General features: G+C 32.2%; 1 protein-coding gene across 1 annotated transcript; it reads right to left on the minus strand.

The window, feature by feature from the left end:
- Window positions 1-530: 530 nt before the first annotated feature.
- Window positions 531-6420, minus strand: LOC143585752 (fimbrin-1-like). Its single transcript, XM_077067460.1, has 14 exons — window positions 6302-6420; window positions 6047-6217; window positions 5737-5975; window positions 5472-5643; window positions 4864-4902; window positions 4716-4784; window positions 4524-4640; window positions 4087-4298; window positions 3850-4005; window positions 2843-3042; window positions 2595-2755; window positions 2412-2508; window positions 2225-2316; window positions 531-855 (listed from the first exon to the last, which is right to left on the minus strand). The coding sequence occupies exons 1-14, from the start codon at window positions 6386-6388 to the stop codon at window positions 601-603; spliced, it is 2067 nt and encodes a 688-aa protein (XP_076923575.1). The 5' UTR covers window positions 6389-6420; the 3' UTR covers window positions 531-600.
- Window positions 6421-16603: the final 10183 nt, after the last annotated feature.

The following is a 16603-nucleotide window of genomic DNA, read 5'->3' on the forward strand; positions in this document are numbered from 1 at the left end:
AGAATGAGATTTGAATTCCTTCTAATTCTTATTTAAATGTTCATATTTCAAATCATATACGAATTCCAATTTCAATTTCTTTTGATTATGTGAAACGAACGCGTCCTAAGAATTATAAAATAGTATTTTATGATACGATACTATTAAAAGTGGGTGGATGAATTGAAAATCAATTCTCCTTTTACCACATTCGTTTCGAACTAAAATCAATTTTCTTGATGGTTCATACGCATATGAAAGATGAAATAAGATAAGTACAAAAAGGGAGATCGAGCTCACAGTATGTCGACAGTGAATAGTTAATTATTACGTGTGGATTTATTCAAAAATATATATATTTTAGACACCATTACACACGGGTAAATGCTCTCTGTCCCATAAAAGCATATTGGAGTTGGTTGTTTGAATGGAACAAGGTATACAGAATGTTATCATACATCAGAAATTATAACAGAAATCTTCTTTAATTGCATGAAAGAATGCACAATTTATTTCAATAAAGAAACAAAAAATATTATAACCCATTGTTTTCCTTACCAAAATTTATGTATACCTTCTTTTCACCTTCCCTTTTGTATACTTACATTTATAAGTAGCATATCACTGTAAAACTGTATCATTGTTTTCATGACTTGAAGATACTGTAGTATCAGAGGCTGCATCATCAATGGACAAATTGGTAATTTCAGCACCCATGGAGAATTCAGACCCTTCGTCTCCATTAACAGACGGTGCTGGTGACGCTTCGGGTGTTGCTGCAATGGATGAAGGTGATGATTCGGAGTCATCTGTTGATTGCAGAAGGCTCCAGTACATAATGCTCGCGGTTAGCATTAGTATCATCTTCTGGTTCACCTGTTATTATGAGTGGGTTGAGTAACGGGTCAAAATACGTTTGGTTTGAGCCGAAACAGTTTCCTGAAACACTTTTCTAGGTGTAACTGACGTGCCAAATATGCTTACCAAAGGTTAAAATAAAATGATTTAGAAGATTTTATGCTTTAAATCTTTTGTGTTTTTGCAGGTTAGAGATAAAGCTTAACCAAATTGACCCGTTTCAGTAAATGGGTCAACATGGTCAACTCTACAAATTTGACCCATTTTAATTTACACACTTTATCTACTATTTTCTTTTCTTTTTTTTTTCTTCTGTTAAGAGGTAAAAGACAACCGTCGCCATTGTAGGGTTTTTTTTATTTTTTTTATTTTTGGTTTGGGGTTAAAAAGTATTTTGAGATAGGAATGTTTTTATTATTTCTGTTTCATTTCTACAATATTTTTGGATATCAAACAATAAAAATTAATAATTGATTTCATTCATATAGATTAACCAAATAAGACAAAGGAATGGTAATGATCAATTTCATTCCCTTGTCCAATCCATTCTTTCTCTCATTCCATTCCATTACCTCCAACCAAACATACCCTTAGGGCCTGTTCGTTTCAAAGATTTGGAAGGAATTCTAAGGAATGGGATTTTAAATCCCATGAATTGATATGTTCGTTTCATTAAATGAAATAATGGAAATGGAAACTAAATCCCATCAAATCCCACATTTCATGGGATTTTAAAATCTCACCTATTTTAAAGGATTGATAAGGATTTTCTTATTAACAATAAAAACTCCTCCAAACAAAATTCAAAAAAATTAATAAAAAAATCATAACTCAAAATATAAATAAAAATCGAAAAATGTAAAAAAACTAAAACGTTTCCGCCTTTGCCCTCGTTCTTAAAAGAAAAAGAAAAAAAGCCAAAAATGAACCAAAACCGAAAGTCGGCCAAAACAAAACACAAACCAAAACTGAACCGAATTGATGGAAACCGAAAAAATAGATCAAAACGAAACAAAAAAGAAACCGAAACCCAACCCGTCCAGTGCAAAAACTCTTGTCAGCTCGAAACCAATTCCAATTCCAATACATATTAACCAACCAAACACATGATAGGGATTCTCAAACATTCCATTCCATTCCATTCCAATTCCAATCCAATTCCAATTCCAATTCCAAATCCTTTAAAAAAAGTCCGTGAAACGAACGCGCCCTTAGAGATTAAGTATGGTATATTGACCCGTTTAAGTATACCTGTTTTAATTTGCCCATTTTCAGCTATACTATTTTTTTTATTTTGCTTGCCAGAGATAAAGCATAACTAAATTTACCCGTTTCAGTAAACGAATCAAAATTGTCACGTCTACAAAATCGACCCATTTTAACTTACCTCCATGATATCTTCGGGCAATAAGAAAATTGAGCACCCAAGCTTTCGTGCAATACTAATTATGTATGTTGCATTCAACTTCTTTTCCTCTTCTGTAAACACCATTATATCATGAAATTAGCAACCAATAACTGCAATTAACGATTTATTCAAAATCTCAACAAAAAAAAGTTGTGTAAAAAAATACCACTTTCGCCCTTGGTTACAAGGTTCCAGTTGACCACCCTCGACTCCACTGCACTCAAAAGCTCAAGAAAGAAAATACCATTCGAAAGACTCTTATCCTGCATAACAATTAATCAACCAGTTATAAATTTATAATGTATAATCATGAGTAATAAGTTAAAAAGTAACTTTTTTTATATCCAACCTTAAAACTCTCCATTTGCGACATTCTTCCTGTGTTTTTCACTTTTTTATTCGCCCATTTTAAAATATCAGCATCGGTTATCTCTTTCCCCTGTGAAGAACGTGACCTCAAGTTTTTCAAAAGTTGAAGCATATTAAACCGCATTAACTGCCACAAGAAAGCTGCAAATGAAAACACAAAAATTATAATCTTGTCTTAGAATGAAAACGAAAGAAACGAGTACAAGTTTTATATTGTAATAAGTTTACCTAGTATAAGTTTTTTATTGCCTTGTACAAAGTCGTTTCCTGCTACATTAACAAGGGAAAATTTCAACTGTTTCCCGATCTTGATAACTTGATTGCAATTCTCAACTTTCCTAAAAGGCATCTTGATAGGAGGTTTAGTTGCATGCTTCCAATTAACCGATCCGGGAGAAACCTTATCCACAACTTCCAGAAGTGTCCATCTGCATGAATGCAAAAAGTGAACCGCTTAATAGTTTATACATACTGTCGAAAATTTAACAATATAAACTTTTGCAAGGGTCCCATTAAAGTCAGTTTAAAGCTTTTTTTGTTCCTCTAAAGTTACTTTACCTTTCATTAGTGTTCCAATCTTGTATACTTTTTATTATAAGTGGTTAAAATTTTTAAATTGAGGCAAGATGAAAAATATATGATTCTTGGTTACTATTTAGTTATTTGATTTCCAAATTGACTTATAAGTTATAACGAACAATTATGGAACTTGGTTATTATATATGGGATTTTTTCCTTCACTATTACCACCTATTTCAAGTTAATTTGAAGAAAAAATTCACTGAATAGTGATAAAAAATTCATGTCTTTTATTTGCGCCACTTAATTTAAAAAAGAGTAAATTACACTTTTCTATCTTTATATAGCAAATTTTACTTTTCGTCTTTAAGACCAAAATGCCTTCATGTGCAAGACACATGACTCTATTTAACGCGCATTTGGCATCGCCGAAAGGACGTAAACTCTGACAACATACAAAGATAAAGGATCATTTCTGTTATCTCCTTGGTATAAGAACGAAAAGTGAAACTTTCTATGTACCCAAAGGGCGAAAAAAAATGTAATTTGTTCTTGAAAAAAAAAATTAACATTAATAAAAAAATATATATATACAAGATTAAAACCCTAACAAAAATTGAGTAATTTTAGAGAAACAAGAAAACTTTAACCGTGGGACACTTGAAAAACTTAGTTCCTGCTGGGTGAAATCTTCCCTTAAAAAAATATAAACTTACCCGTTTCTGACATCCTCAAACAAATTATTCACATATGAAGAAATCCCAAGACTATTAATCCAAAGTCTAAAACATCTCTCGTCTCTAGACATTTCTTCATCATCGGTCATCATCTCAGCGTAAGATATCTTTTTGTTATCAGTAGATAAGCCATTTCTACAATATAAACATATAATAAAATTAAAAACAAAACAAAACTTTTTGAATAGAGTTATAACGGATAATGCGATATTTAACCTTTGATGAAATATTTGTGCAACAAATGCAAGATTTAAATTTGTGGACCCGTCAACGATATCTTTAGGGGCCAAGTAACGTTTACAATCCATTTTTTCAGCATGCTCGAGTACCAAATTTGCCCTTTCGGTGGGGTCCTTGGTGTCCAGCGTGGTGGGGCTGCAATGCTCGGGTGCAAGAACATTAAGCAGGTAAGCATATGCTTCTCCATCCTATAAAAATTAGCAATATTATATTAGACTAATAATAATATCGTTTAGTATTAGAAAGATGCAAAGTGTAATTATGTATTCTATATATATCTGATATAATTACATCTTATAATACACAACATACGTACAATTACAAAAATTAATTTATTATCAAAATTTTGCCAATATTAAACGGTTTGATCAGTTACAGGTCAGTTTTTTTAAAAAGATACAAACTATTGTTACCTTTAAATCAGACGAGAAGTTTGTGACAGGTTTCTTGTAACCGGCTTTTTTAAGATGGAAATTCATCCATTTTAATAGGACTTTTTCAGGTGCTAATCCCATTAGCTCCTCAACATCCTGTATTAGATTTATAAATACAAATATTAAAAAATATAACGAAATTGCAAATAATACAAAAGTTAAAGAAATTACATTGTTGTCCTCCACTAATTCCACAAGTTGAGGTGTCTTTCTAAGGTTGAGATCAGCCAGGAGTTGTATCTGAAGTAGCAACAATAATTTAAGATTAGAAAACAAAATAATCACATACATTACAAGTAATAATAATTTGATAACCCACCTTTATAATTTGAGAAATTAGACCAAGAACCAGATGAGGCTGCAAAATTGACAAAACACAAAATAAAATTTTCCAAACTAGAAGCATGAAATTATTAATACAATTTAAAAAATAAACTTTAATAATAAGCATGTAAACAAAGCGAACCATTTGATGGGAAGTTCGTTTATTTAATAAATAAACAAATATGAACAAAATATTTTGTTCATTAAATTAAATGAGCGAAGATAAACACAAGTCTCACTCGTTCATTTATGTTCATGAACGTTTGTTATTTATATTTGTTTAAGTTCGTTAGTTTACGTTCGTTAATATATTCTTTTAATAACTATTTAGGCCCAACACTTTGATTTTCACATTACTTTTAACTAGTTTTTAGGTCAGCTATGTTCATTCATCTATGTTCGTTCGTGAAGCATTCGTTTATATTGTTAACAAACAAACATAAAAACGAACACGAACATATTCATTTTCTTATACACTGTTCGTTTAATTGTTTGTGTTCGATCGGTCGTGCGGTTAAACTCAAACAAAAAAACATGAACATGCTCTGTTCTTGTTTCTTCAATTCAATTACAAGCCTACTGAATAGTAAGTTAATAGCTTACTCTTCCTTCAACCAAATCTTGATTGCCAATATTTACAACCGTACATCCTATAGCCTTAGCAGAATTAAGACAAAGAGTATGATTCTCATTTCTTTCCCACGGATTAAGCACTCGTTTCGTGTTAATCGCCCGTTCATCTATCGTATTAGGCACCGCAACATTGATAAGTTTACTACATTACAACAAAAAAAACACCATATCAAAAACAATAACCTCGTGTTTTCATAACATAATTAAACAAAAGCATATTTAAATTATCATATACCATAGAAGAACTCCATCTCTAGCAAGCTCAAACAATTCATCGGTAGCCGGATCTATTGGAAGAAACTGCTTCATAAACGGATCGTCTCTAAGATAACTATTAATATGTGCCACATACGATTCTTTCTCGGATTCATCGATCGTGTGCAGTAGAGTTGTGGTTGTTGCTTTTAGAAACGAAGACGAGTTATTTGAATTCCCCGATTTTGCCGCCGCTTGTGAATGCAGATTCAAGTAAGCCTATATAATTTATGTAATTATGTAACCAACACATATTCATAACAAAACCAATGTTATTTAATATTATTTACCCTTAAGAAGCCTTCAAAATCAACTCCATTACTCATATCCAAACCCGATTTAGATAACAAATCACCAATTTCATTCTCCTTAAACATCTCACTAAAAGGCTTCAACTTTGATAACAAAACAGGCAAATCTGCAGCTGTAACCTCACCATTTTGATTCTTGGATGATATAAACTACAAATTAACCAAAACCAAAATCAAGATTTAAGATTTAAGATTCAAGATTCAAGATTTAATGGTAATGGGTATGAAACAAACCTTGGATTTGAGACTTCGAAGTTGCACTTGTGTGAATTGGCTTTGAAGCCAATGATCAGACACAAGAACACCTTCGAATTTAGACATCTTCTTGAATCTTGATTTCTTGAGCAAGAAGATTCAAATCAAGATAATCTGCAAAACCCAGTTGGCATAATTCAAGAATCGGTAATTGAGACAAAACCCAGGAAGGAATCAAAGCAATTCGTACCGTAGATGGAGAATTGAAGATGAAAGACTCTGTGTTTGACTGTTGGATTGATGAGTATTATTTGGTTGGTTGTGAAGACAGGAAAGATGTTAAAGAAGTGGCGGCGACTTTCGGCAACGAACCTTGAATGTGGGAATTAGGAGTTTGTTTAAGAAAGCATATTACGAGTGTTTTGGAGCTGATACGCGTCTTGAGAAATAGAAATGAAATACTGAGGAATTGTTTATCGTCATGATGGTCCTTGGTCGGTCCGTGACGTGTGTAGTGTGGTTTGTCTGCTTGTGACCCTTAACTTTTTGTGATCTACCACGAGGTCCTTCGAGTCTTTTGTTTTTAAGTTACAAGAATGATCACTTTATGTACTTCTTAGAGCATTCTTATTCCGTCCCACTTCTCAATGTTTATAATTACACTAAAAATTACTACATTTATTTCTCATGCTCAGTTAAATAATACTTTTTATGCATTTATCATTAAAGTTTTTATCTCTTCTCTACGCACAACTAATTCAATAAATATTAAAAACTAAATGAAGGCAAACCAAGTTTTTCTAAATTTACAAAAAATTACTAGTTTTTCTCCCTCTTCAACTGACAACCACTTAAAACTTTATCCTATAATTTGCAAAACTCTGTCATAAAAATTTAAAGGATGTGTTGAGAATGCTCTTATACCACCTCCATATGGGGCAGCACATGACATGGAAGAAAGAGAAGCGGGTACGGAGGACAACGTGTCCAGAAATCTGTTTGTAAGGGGTGAATGTGAAGAGGAGAGAAGGACTGGCTTGTAAATAATTAGACATAGAGAGTTTGTTACAAAGGTAATGCCAGCGTTGAGTCGTGATTGCCTCTTCTGGTGTCTATGTATTATCTTGACTCGTCATATGATATATTGATAATTCCACCTAATCTGTGACAAAATAATGACAATATGGTCTTTCAATTGATATTTTTATACATATTATGGCTTGTGTAACATGAGTTATTTGATACCGGTACAATCTTATTTTATGGGAAAAAAATCTTTAATTTTGATTGACTAATATTTTACTTTTCACATGTAAAAACATGATTAGAGACAAAAATGTATTTACACAAACTGTGGTATATGAAGTGGAAACTTCGTAAGAAGTTTCAAAAGAGGACATGGAATCATGGATACAAATCGTGTCGGGATAATAAACGTATTCCTATATATTTTAGAGGACTTTCCGACTCTACATCGTGATAGGCAGGTGAAATTTAAAGATTATCTTATCTTGGGTGTGATATTAAAACAGGGCCGGCTCAACGAACGTATAACCAAAGCTCAAAAGAGGCCTAAATCGAAACAAGATTTTGGGGCCTTTTTCATGACAATTATTAAAGAAAAAAATTTTACTTATTAAAAGTTTTGAACTCATAACCTATACTTTAGTAATAACCAAGTCTACCACAATACCAATACATTACTTTTAGTTTACTTTACCCATTATAATATATGTATATATAATGTTTTTGTCGGACTTGGAGGCCTTAATTAAGTATGAGGCTAAAGTTCTAACTTGTTTTCGCTGTCCCACGAGCCATATGCCAAAAGCACTAGCATCTTCTTACTCAAAGATGCTAGAGTTAGTGTTAACGTTTCAACTACATGTACTATTAAACAAAAATATTTATTTTCAGTATCATTATCTCCTTATTTTGGGTTCACACTCAATAATGCATTGATTATAATGAAATGAAAGGCACAAAGCGACATCAATAATGCTGTTGTATGTTTATTGATAATTGAATATATCGTGTATTCGTATATCTAACCATTGAAAAAAAGGTTGGTAATTTACAGAGGGGAAGCTTAGAGCTTAAGGCCATGCATAATGAAGTATTATGTGGATACTATAGAGGTGTATAAACCCCTACATCAGAGGCATCATAAATTGTTATAAGGGCATGACTATTTTTACAATATAAACCTCATATGTGTTATAAAATGGTAATGATTAAATGAACATTATCCAGGGCCGTCTCCGAGGATTTGAATACCTCGGTCAAGCCGAAATAAAAAGGCCCATAGGCTTAACGAGTAAAGAAATATATAAGCTAATTTTTTTAAACGAAGCTTAATGTTATAACAATAAACACTGAAAAATATATTATTTAAAAAAATACCATAATAACTAACGACTAACCAATGATTTGTGAAATTCTCCTAACATTGGGGGAAAAAATAGCTTGGTCAACCGTGGAGGAGCCTGGTGGTTAACAACGAACCAACAATGGTGGTCGACTAGGTTGGTCGTTGTTTAGTATTTGTAAAGAAGGAAGGAACCAAACAGAAATTTCAATCAACCGCGTTTTCTTTTATTTTGCATCAGGTTTTTATTTAATTTTTGTAGTTTTTAGTTTTAGTTTGGGCCCAATAATTTAAAATTGATTAAATGGATTATGGATAAAAAAGAATTTTGGGCCAAATAATTATAAGATGATAAAGAGTAATTCATATTATCTAAGTTTTATATTTTTAAATGTATATATAAAAAATATAGATACAAAAAGTTTTGGCCCCTAAAAATTACGTGTCCCGGTCGACGGTCCAACCGGCGCCACTCTCCAGCCGGCCATGACATTATCCACTACACTTTACTAAAAAGAGAGATGAGGAAGCATGTGACTGAAACAAAAATACTCCTTAAGAGCATTAACCATTGCCTAATACAGGCCTCAGATGTCAAGCATACATACATATCTTAGTTGATTATATATGTGCTACAATATATACAATGTGAATATAAAAGAAGGATAAGAGCATTTGCGTCATTTTCTCTATCTCTAAACTTAAAATTACACTAGCACTAAATTTTCTCTTATTTTCAATTAAATAATATTTTTTATACATTTGTCTGTACATTTTCTCTCTCGTTAACTCACAATCACTTTAAAAAAATATTAAAGCATTACAGGGTGTGAACAATAACTTTTCAAATATATAGAAATATCACTACATTCTCTCATTCACTTACAACATCCTAAATCACTCCATACATTATAAAAATCTCTCATAAAACATAGGGATAAGATGTGATGCACTAATATATATCATGAGGATAAGTGGAGGATGATATTTGCAAGGCTTTTTGCAAGGCACGTCCTCCCTTTCTTGCCTTGGTGTTGTTGTTCGGACAACACTTACAACAACCGACAGGGTGTTACCCCATCATGAAGGTCTGAACGTTCGGTCTTCTATGAGAGCATTTCTTGCAAAACTCATAATTTTGTGAGAATGTGTTCCATCATAACTAATATTGGCCTACGTCAATTGACTAATTGTCTTAAAAGTTCAAAGTATATCATGTGCAAGTTCACGAAATAATATCAAATGCCCCAATTCCAAACTTATTGCAAAATAGTTACCACGTGACATTTCAACCATCAACAATAAATACAAAGAAATGTTAATGAAAGTAGGTTGAAAAATACGGGTCTTGTTTGTCGTCATGGGCTAAATTCATGAGCTATTAATGCATGCACTCGAAAAGAAGATGTTGACACATATAGGGCCTATTCTTGACTTTATAAAAGAATAAGGTTACTTATACAAATAATTCTTCAATAGGCAATATCAAGTTTATTAAACCGTGTCCCCATCAAGAAAAAAAATAAAAAATAAAAAAATCCGCCCACCGCCCACTATTTGCGATCATGTGCTTGCACGACACATTACATGTTCGGACCCACCCATCTTCCACCCGTATCACATACGATTTTCCCTAACAACCAAACAAAATTTAACTTATTCCGTTGTTATTATCTTTTACTAATAGATCTAACAATGTACTTTATTACTTTTAACAAGGGGTGGGCAACTTAACCGTCATAACCGTTAAACCTAACAGCTATAACCGTTAATAACTGTTAAACCGAACCGTAATTGACATAACCGAACTGATTTTAACCGATAACTGACATAACCAGTGGGTCGGTTAATGAATTTTTAAAAACCGTCAAATATGGGTCTGTTTTGGTTAAAGATAATTTCAAAACCGCTATAACCGAACCGACCAATTTATTTTACCAACATGTTTGGGATTAACTTCCACCAAACATATTGTTGGATTATATAATTTTAAAGTTTTGGTTCAACGTTTGTTATCAAATTAAGTTGAATTTCATTATTCGATTATATAATATCATTCTTTTTTTAAATATTTGTTATTAATATTATGGATTATATACTTCGTAACATTATGTCATGTCGTTTTTTATAATTATTGGTACCAAACTTTTAGGCCAATTACATTGTTTTGGTTACGGTTAACCGGCCCATAACCGACTTACTATAACCTATAAAACCGATTAACCAAAACCGCCATAACGGGCCGGTTACGGTTATAGTTATGCATTAACCGAAATATCGGTTATGGTTATGGGTTTGGCTCAAAACCGCCCCATACACACCCTTACTTTTAACATATACTTAAGTTGAAAATAAAATAAGTTCAATTCAATAATCAAAGAATTTATTATATAAATGTTCTAATTTGTTTTTGGTTTTATTGTGGTAAATAAATCGGCTGGGTGCTGCATGGTAGGCTGAGAGCTGTTAAGTTTAAAAGAAGATGATGGGCTTGTAGCTAAATATATAGGATGGCTTGTAGCAAGCTGCAACAGTTGGGCTTTATTATTGTGGTTGAAGGCTTGGCCCATTTGTTTTGTTACAAAGTCAGTATATAAACAAATGGATAAGTGAGATATTATTAGTTCAGTTTCTCTTGTGATTTTAGAGATCTAAGGGTCTGCTGTGTTCATTGCTATTCCAGTTTGAAGATCATCATACTTCTTGATTCCTTCATTCGTTAGATTGTAGTGATTAAGTGTTATAGTCTTCATGTTGATGATCTATTTGTGAGTATTGATCTTGGGGATGTGGTTCTTGGAATTACCGAAGACAAGGATTAAGATATCTAGAGTATTGTATCTCGGCTCGTGGTTGCTTCTGTAACCCTAAGTGAAGGTTACAGATCTTGATCTCGGAAGGAATACCCTAACTTGGGCGCCCTTTGGTGAGATTGTTCCACTTTAATCTTTTTTGTTCTTGTCGCATGTGTTAATCTGATAGTCATTCTTGGCTGGTTATCTTTCATCATTACTTGTTTGTGTGTTGCATCTTGGTTTGTTGCATCTTTGATTTTTTGTTTTGAGTAGTTTTATTGTGTGCTTGTTGTGTGATTAATTGTTTTTGTTTACAATGGATGATGAAACTGTTGAGACTGATACTTTGATTAGTAAACTTGATTCTAGTAACTCTCTTTATTTGCATGCTAGCGATTCAAGTAATTTGACTATCGTGAATTTAAAACTAAAGGGTATTGAGAATTACATAGTTTGGGCAAATGCTATGAATCTTGATTTACAAGTCAAGAACAAACTGGGGTTTATTGATGGTACATGCGTTAGGTCTACTAGTAATGATGTTCTTGAAGACAATGGGATAGATGCAATTCAATTGTGTTAACCTGTATTTTAAATTCTGTGTCTGAATAGTTGTATCTAGGTTAGGTTTACTCTAAATTTGCTTCTGATGTATGGAAGGAATTAAAAGAAACTTATGATACAGTAGATGGTTCTGTAGTTTTTGATTTGTATCATAGAATCAATTCATTTTTCTAGAATAATGCTTCTATGTCTGAATATTACCATAAACTAAATATTATGTGAAAACAACTTGATCAAATCTTACAAATACTTGTGTGTACTTGTAACGCATCTAAACAATTTAGTGACTTTAATCATCTTATCAAGTTAATGCAATTTTTAACGGGTATTGGCAGTGGGTATTAATCGGTTAGAACTAATATGTTAATAAGAGAACAACTTCCAACTATTAAGGAGGCTTTTGCCATATTATCTAAAGAAGAGTCTGATAAGAATTCTAATAGTGATTTCTTAAAGGGGGAGACTCAATCCTTTAGCTTTGTGTCTAAAGCTAATCCATTTTTTGAAAATAAAAGGAATGCTAGTAAGGTTGCAAATCAAACTTAAAATGCACTCACTGTAATAAGACTGGACACACTATTGATTAGTGTTTTGAAATAATTGGATACCCACCTTGGATGAAACCTAGAAGTAACCAAGGGAAACGAGTAGGAAGTAGTAATAATACTGTTGCAAATATGTCAAATTCCATTCTCGCTAGTTCTCTTACTTCTGATCAAGTAGTCAAGTTGTTAAGTCTGCTCAATGAGAAATCTGCTGATGAATCTCAGTCTTGTAGTACTGCAGGTGGGATTAATGATCCTTTCTGCTTTATAAGTTTAGGTAGTACGTTTTTTTTGTTTCGCTAATATGTCTCAAGCTAATAATTATGAGGGATCGGTTGTTGATTCAGGGGCTAATCAACATATGGTCAAGTCTGATGTCAATTTAATTAATCAAGTAGATGTGTCAAACTTAAATGTTAAGGTTAGACATCCCAATGGTACTAGTGCCATTCTGAATAAAATTGGCAATATCAGAATAAGTGATAAAGTGATCTTATATGATGTTTTTGTGGTCCCTGACTATTGTGTCAACCTTATGTCTGTTTACAAGTTAGCTAAAGATATGAAACTTGTTGTGTCTTTTGATGAGGCAAATTGTCATATACAGGACTCTCTAACAAAGAATGTCCTAGTGACTGGTAGTCAACTGGATGGATTGTATGTGTGTGGTGACTCATCTAAAAAATATAAGGTGTGTTGCAGTAGTTATGATTTGTTAAATTTGTGGCATACTAGACTAGGGCATCCTTCTGACAGTGTGTTGTATGTTTTAAAGGATCGTTTTAATATCAAAAGTCATGACTGCATCTCCCTGTGAGGTTTGCCATATGGCTAAACAACACAGGGAACCATTCCCGTTGAGTGATCACAACCGACCAAATTTGTGCTGAGTTACCGCCTCAAGGTCCTGGACTGACAACGCTTGGGTTTTACCATTGCTCTGGTTTACCAACCAAATAAACATCGAATGCTTTATTTTTTTATGTTAATTTGACAAATTATTTTTTGGGTTTAACGCTTAGGTTTTACCAACGGTGTCTATACCTTAATGAGCATAACTGATAATGTCTGAATTCACGTTGACTTACCGTCATAACACTCGAGGGTGTTATGTAAACCCATTTCAATTTTTCGGTTATATATATATATATATATATATATATATATATATATATGTTGTTATAGTCTTAGGTTTCGTTTAAGATAATTTTTAATATTCATCAATATTTATATGCATTCGTTAATCGTGCTCGTCTTGCCGTTTGATGTATTTTACTCATCGTTCGTCAATAATATAATATTCACGGGGATTCACGCTTATCGATCGTTCGTTTTTCTATTCGTTTGTCCAAAAAACGAAACTCTGAGATTTATAGTTGTTTATTTAAACGATCCTCAAACTATACGGGTATATTACGAAAAATATTCGAGTTATATAAATTCTTTTTCATTATCAACATATTTCAAAGTTTAAGATGAAATTATACTTTAATTTCTATCTTAATATAACTTGAAAGATCAAGTTCTTAAGTGTAAAATTGATTTTAATAATTATTATTATAATTCCATCAGGCCGTTTTTAACATTTTATTTTTTTAAAAATCATTTTTCCTATATTATATTAATTTAATTAAATTATTAAAATTTTATAAATCAAATAATATTAGTTTAAATTAAACAACTTTTATTATGAACTAATCTCATCTTTCAATTAAAAATTTACCTTTCGCTTCGCCATCAATATTGTAACACTAGGTTATTGAACCGTGTGCTATACGGGTGGAAATAGAAAAATCATCAATTGAAAAGACACACACACATATTATCTAACTATTTGAAGAAATGTAATGATACTGGTTTTTCAATGAACGAATTCTTTTAAATAAGTCTGTCAAAATGAAAAAAGATGACCATAGATGAAAATTTATTAATTTATACTTTTGAATTTAATAATTATAAGATATTACTAATATGAAGATTAACGATAAGGCTGTTGCATTAGTTTAAATTGAAACTACATCCATACAATTCCTATGTTTTCTAAGCCAAAGTAACATTCAAAGACAAATTGAGTAACAAAAAATTAAGATATGATATAAATTGTTAGTTAAAGCATATATTGTCACACCCCGTTGAGCGATTTGCGGAAGCGTAAAACGGAAATGTAACAGACACCTCTGGTATCAACCACATTGTTTATAAAGAACAATACAAACTAGTTTATAATATTTTACATCGATCTAACTTTGTTTACAACTAGGTGATACAAACTAAATCCATCCTGTTAAGCGACTTTACTTTTTACTAGCACACTTGCATCAATTCACACAACATTGCACATTGACTTTATAATCCAATCCAGTATACCTGAAAAACATGTTAAAACGGGTCAACTACAAATAGTTTGTGAGTTTATCGAGTTTCAAGAAATCAGTTGTGCGTACAACAATCATAGTTGTAAATACGCAAGTATGTATGTATGTATGTGCACAAGCACGTTTGTTTGTATGTTTATGATATAATTATGCTAAGATACAGTGAATCCTTGATTGTTCGTGCTGCGTGCCTCCATTTCCCACGCTCAATCAACCACTATGGCCCCTTTTCCACCCACAACATGCCCCGAGTAGCTATGTCTAACACTACATAGCGTGTTTGTATAATTATGGTCATGTGCAAACGGTTTTATGTCTCGGCAAACCGTGCCGTCTTCTTTTGGGTTTATCAAACCAATAGTACTATTCACAATCCACCGGCTCAAAGTTAATCACTGTGTTCGTGGGCACTTTCGTGTGTTAGCACTTAGATAATTCCCATCATCAAATAAATCAGAGTATATTTATAGATATGCATCAACATGTTTTTCACCCTAAAAGTTCGTAAAAACAGTTTAAAGTGGGGTCATGAAACTCACGGTTTAATCAGGATTCAGTACAACATCGGCTCGTAGTTTGTTTGACTCGTATCACTAGTCCCTATAATGAATATTATAATAATATTAATATTTTAATATTATTATAATCATTATACCAAACTGGGCTGTATATCTAATCTGGGTATAGCTGGTATGCGTGGAAAGTGTCAATAGGCTTAGATTGTGATGTTGTTCAATGTTTAATATTTAAAACCGAACTTGGCTCAGTTTCCCCGTTTTCCCAGCTGGGCCAAGTTGTTCGTTTATGCGTTCAGAAAACAGTTATGGGGATGTAAGCTTGGGTAAATGTGTTGGTCGATAAAATGATTAAGTTATAAAGAAAACTCACATATTGGGGTTCCAGATTCGCTATAGGGCTTGTTTTCGTTTATTTAGTTTGTTTTGAAGAAAAATGCGCCCAATTTATCCAAATTGTCCGGATTTCTTATGAAAAGTTCGCTTTTACTTAACTAATCCAAAAATATGATTTCTGATCACTCTTGGTGTTTTTATATTCCAACAGGTTCGTTAATCACGAACTCGTCGGTTTTTATTAGAATTGAATTTGTTTAATCTTTAAATTAGCATAATTAATCATCCGTTAATCCTTAAATTATGAAAATTTAGTCACTTATCAATTAAAATATTTAGATTTTATAAAAATATTTCTGGAATTATTTACTGATTTATTAATTTATAAATTCATTTTATCAGCAATATTTAGCCCGAAAATCGTCCGTTTATACCAAACGATCTCCAAAAAATCCACCAAAATTTCTGAGTGATTAGAATATATCTTAAAACAACTTGGAAAAATACCAAACTCTAACAATCTTTCCAAATATTATTTCCGAGCCAAAAATGACAATGAAAATTCAAATAAACGCAAATGAACAAAACCTACTTAGGCTTCTCCAAGTGCTCCCAAATTTCATATGTGATCAAAATATATTAAATCTGAGTTCCCCACAAAATTTCATATTTTTTTAAGCATTTTAACTATTTTTCCCAAATAAACGTCCCAATTCGGTAATAAATTCACCAAATATTCTTGGATGGTCGAAAAATTATCAAATTTGAACAAGGACTCAATAATATGGTCCCTGATGTCCCTGAAAAATTTTATAACCTAACAATATGCACATCACAATCGAA

Source organism: Bidens hawaiensis, unplaced genomic scaffold (assembly GCF_021521415.1).
Source record: "Bidens hawaiensis isolate Kalapana, Puna unplaced genomic scaffold, B.hawaiensis_p1.1 tig00034163_1, whole genome shotgun sequence".
Classification (NCBI taxonomy): domain Eukaryota; kingdom Viridiplantae; phylum Streptophyta; class Magnoliopsida; order Asterales; family Asteraceae; genus Bidens; species Bidens hawaiensis.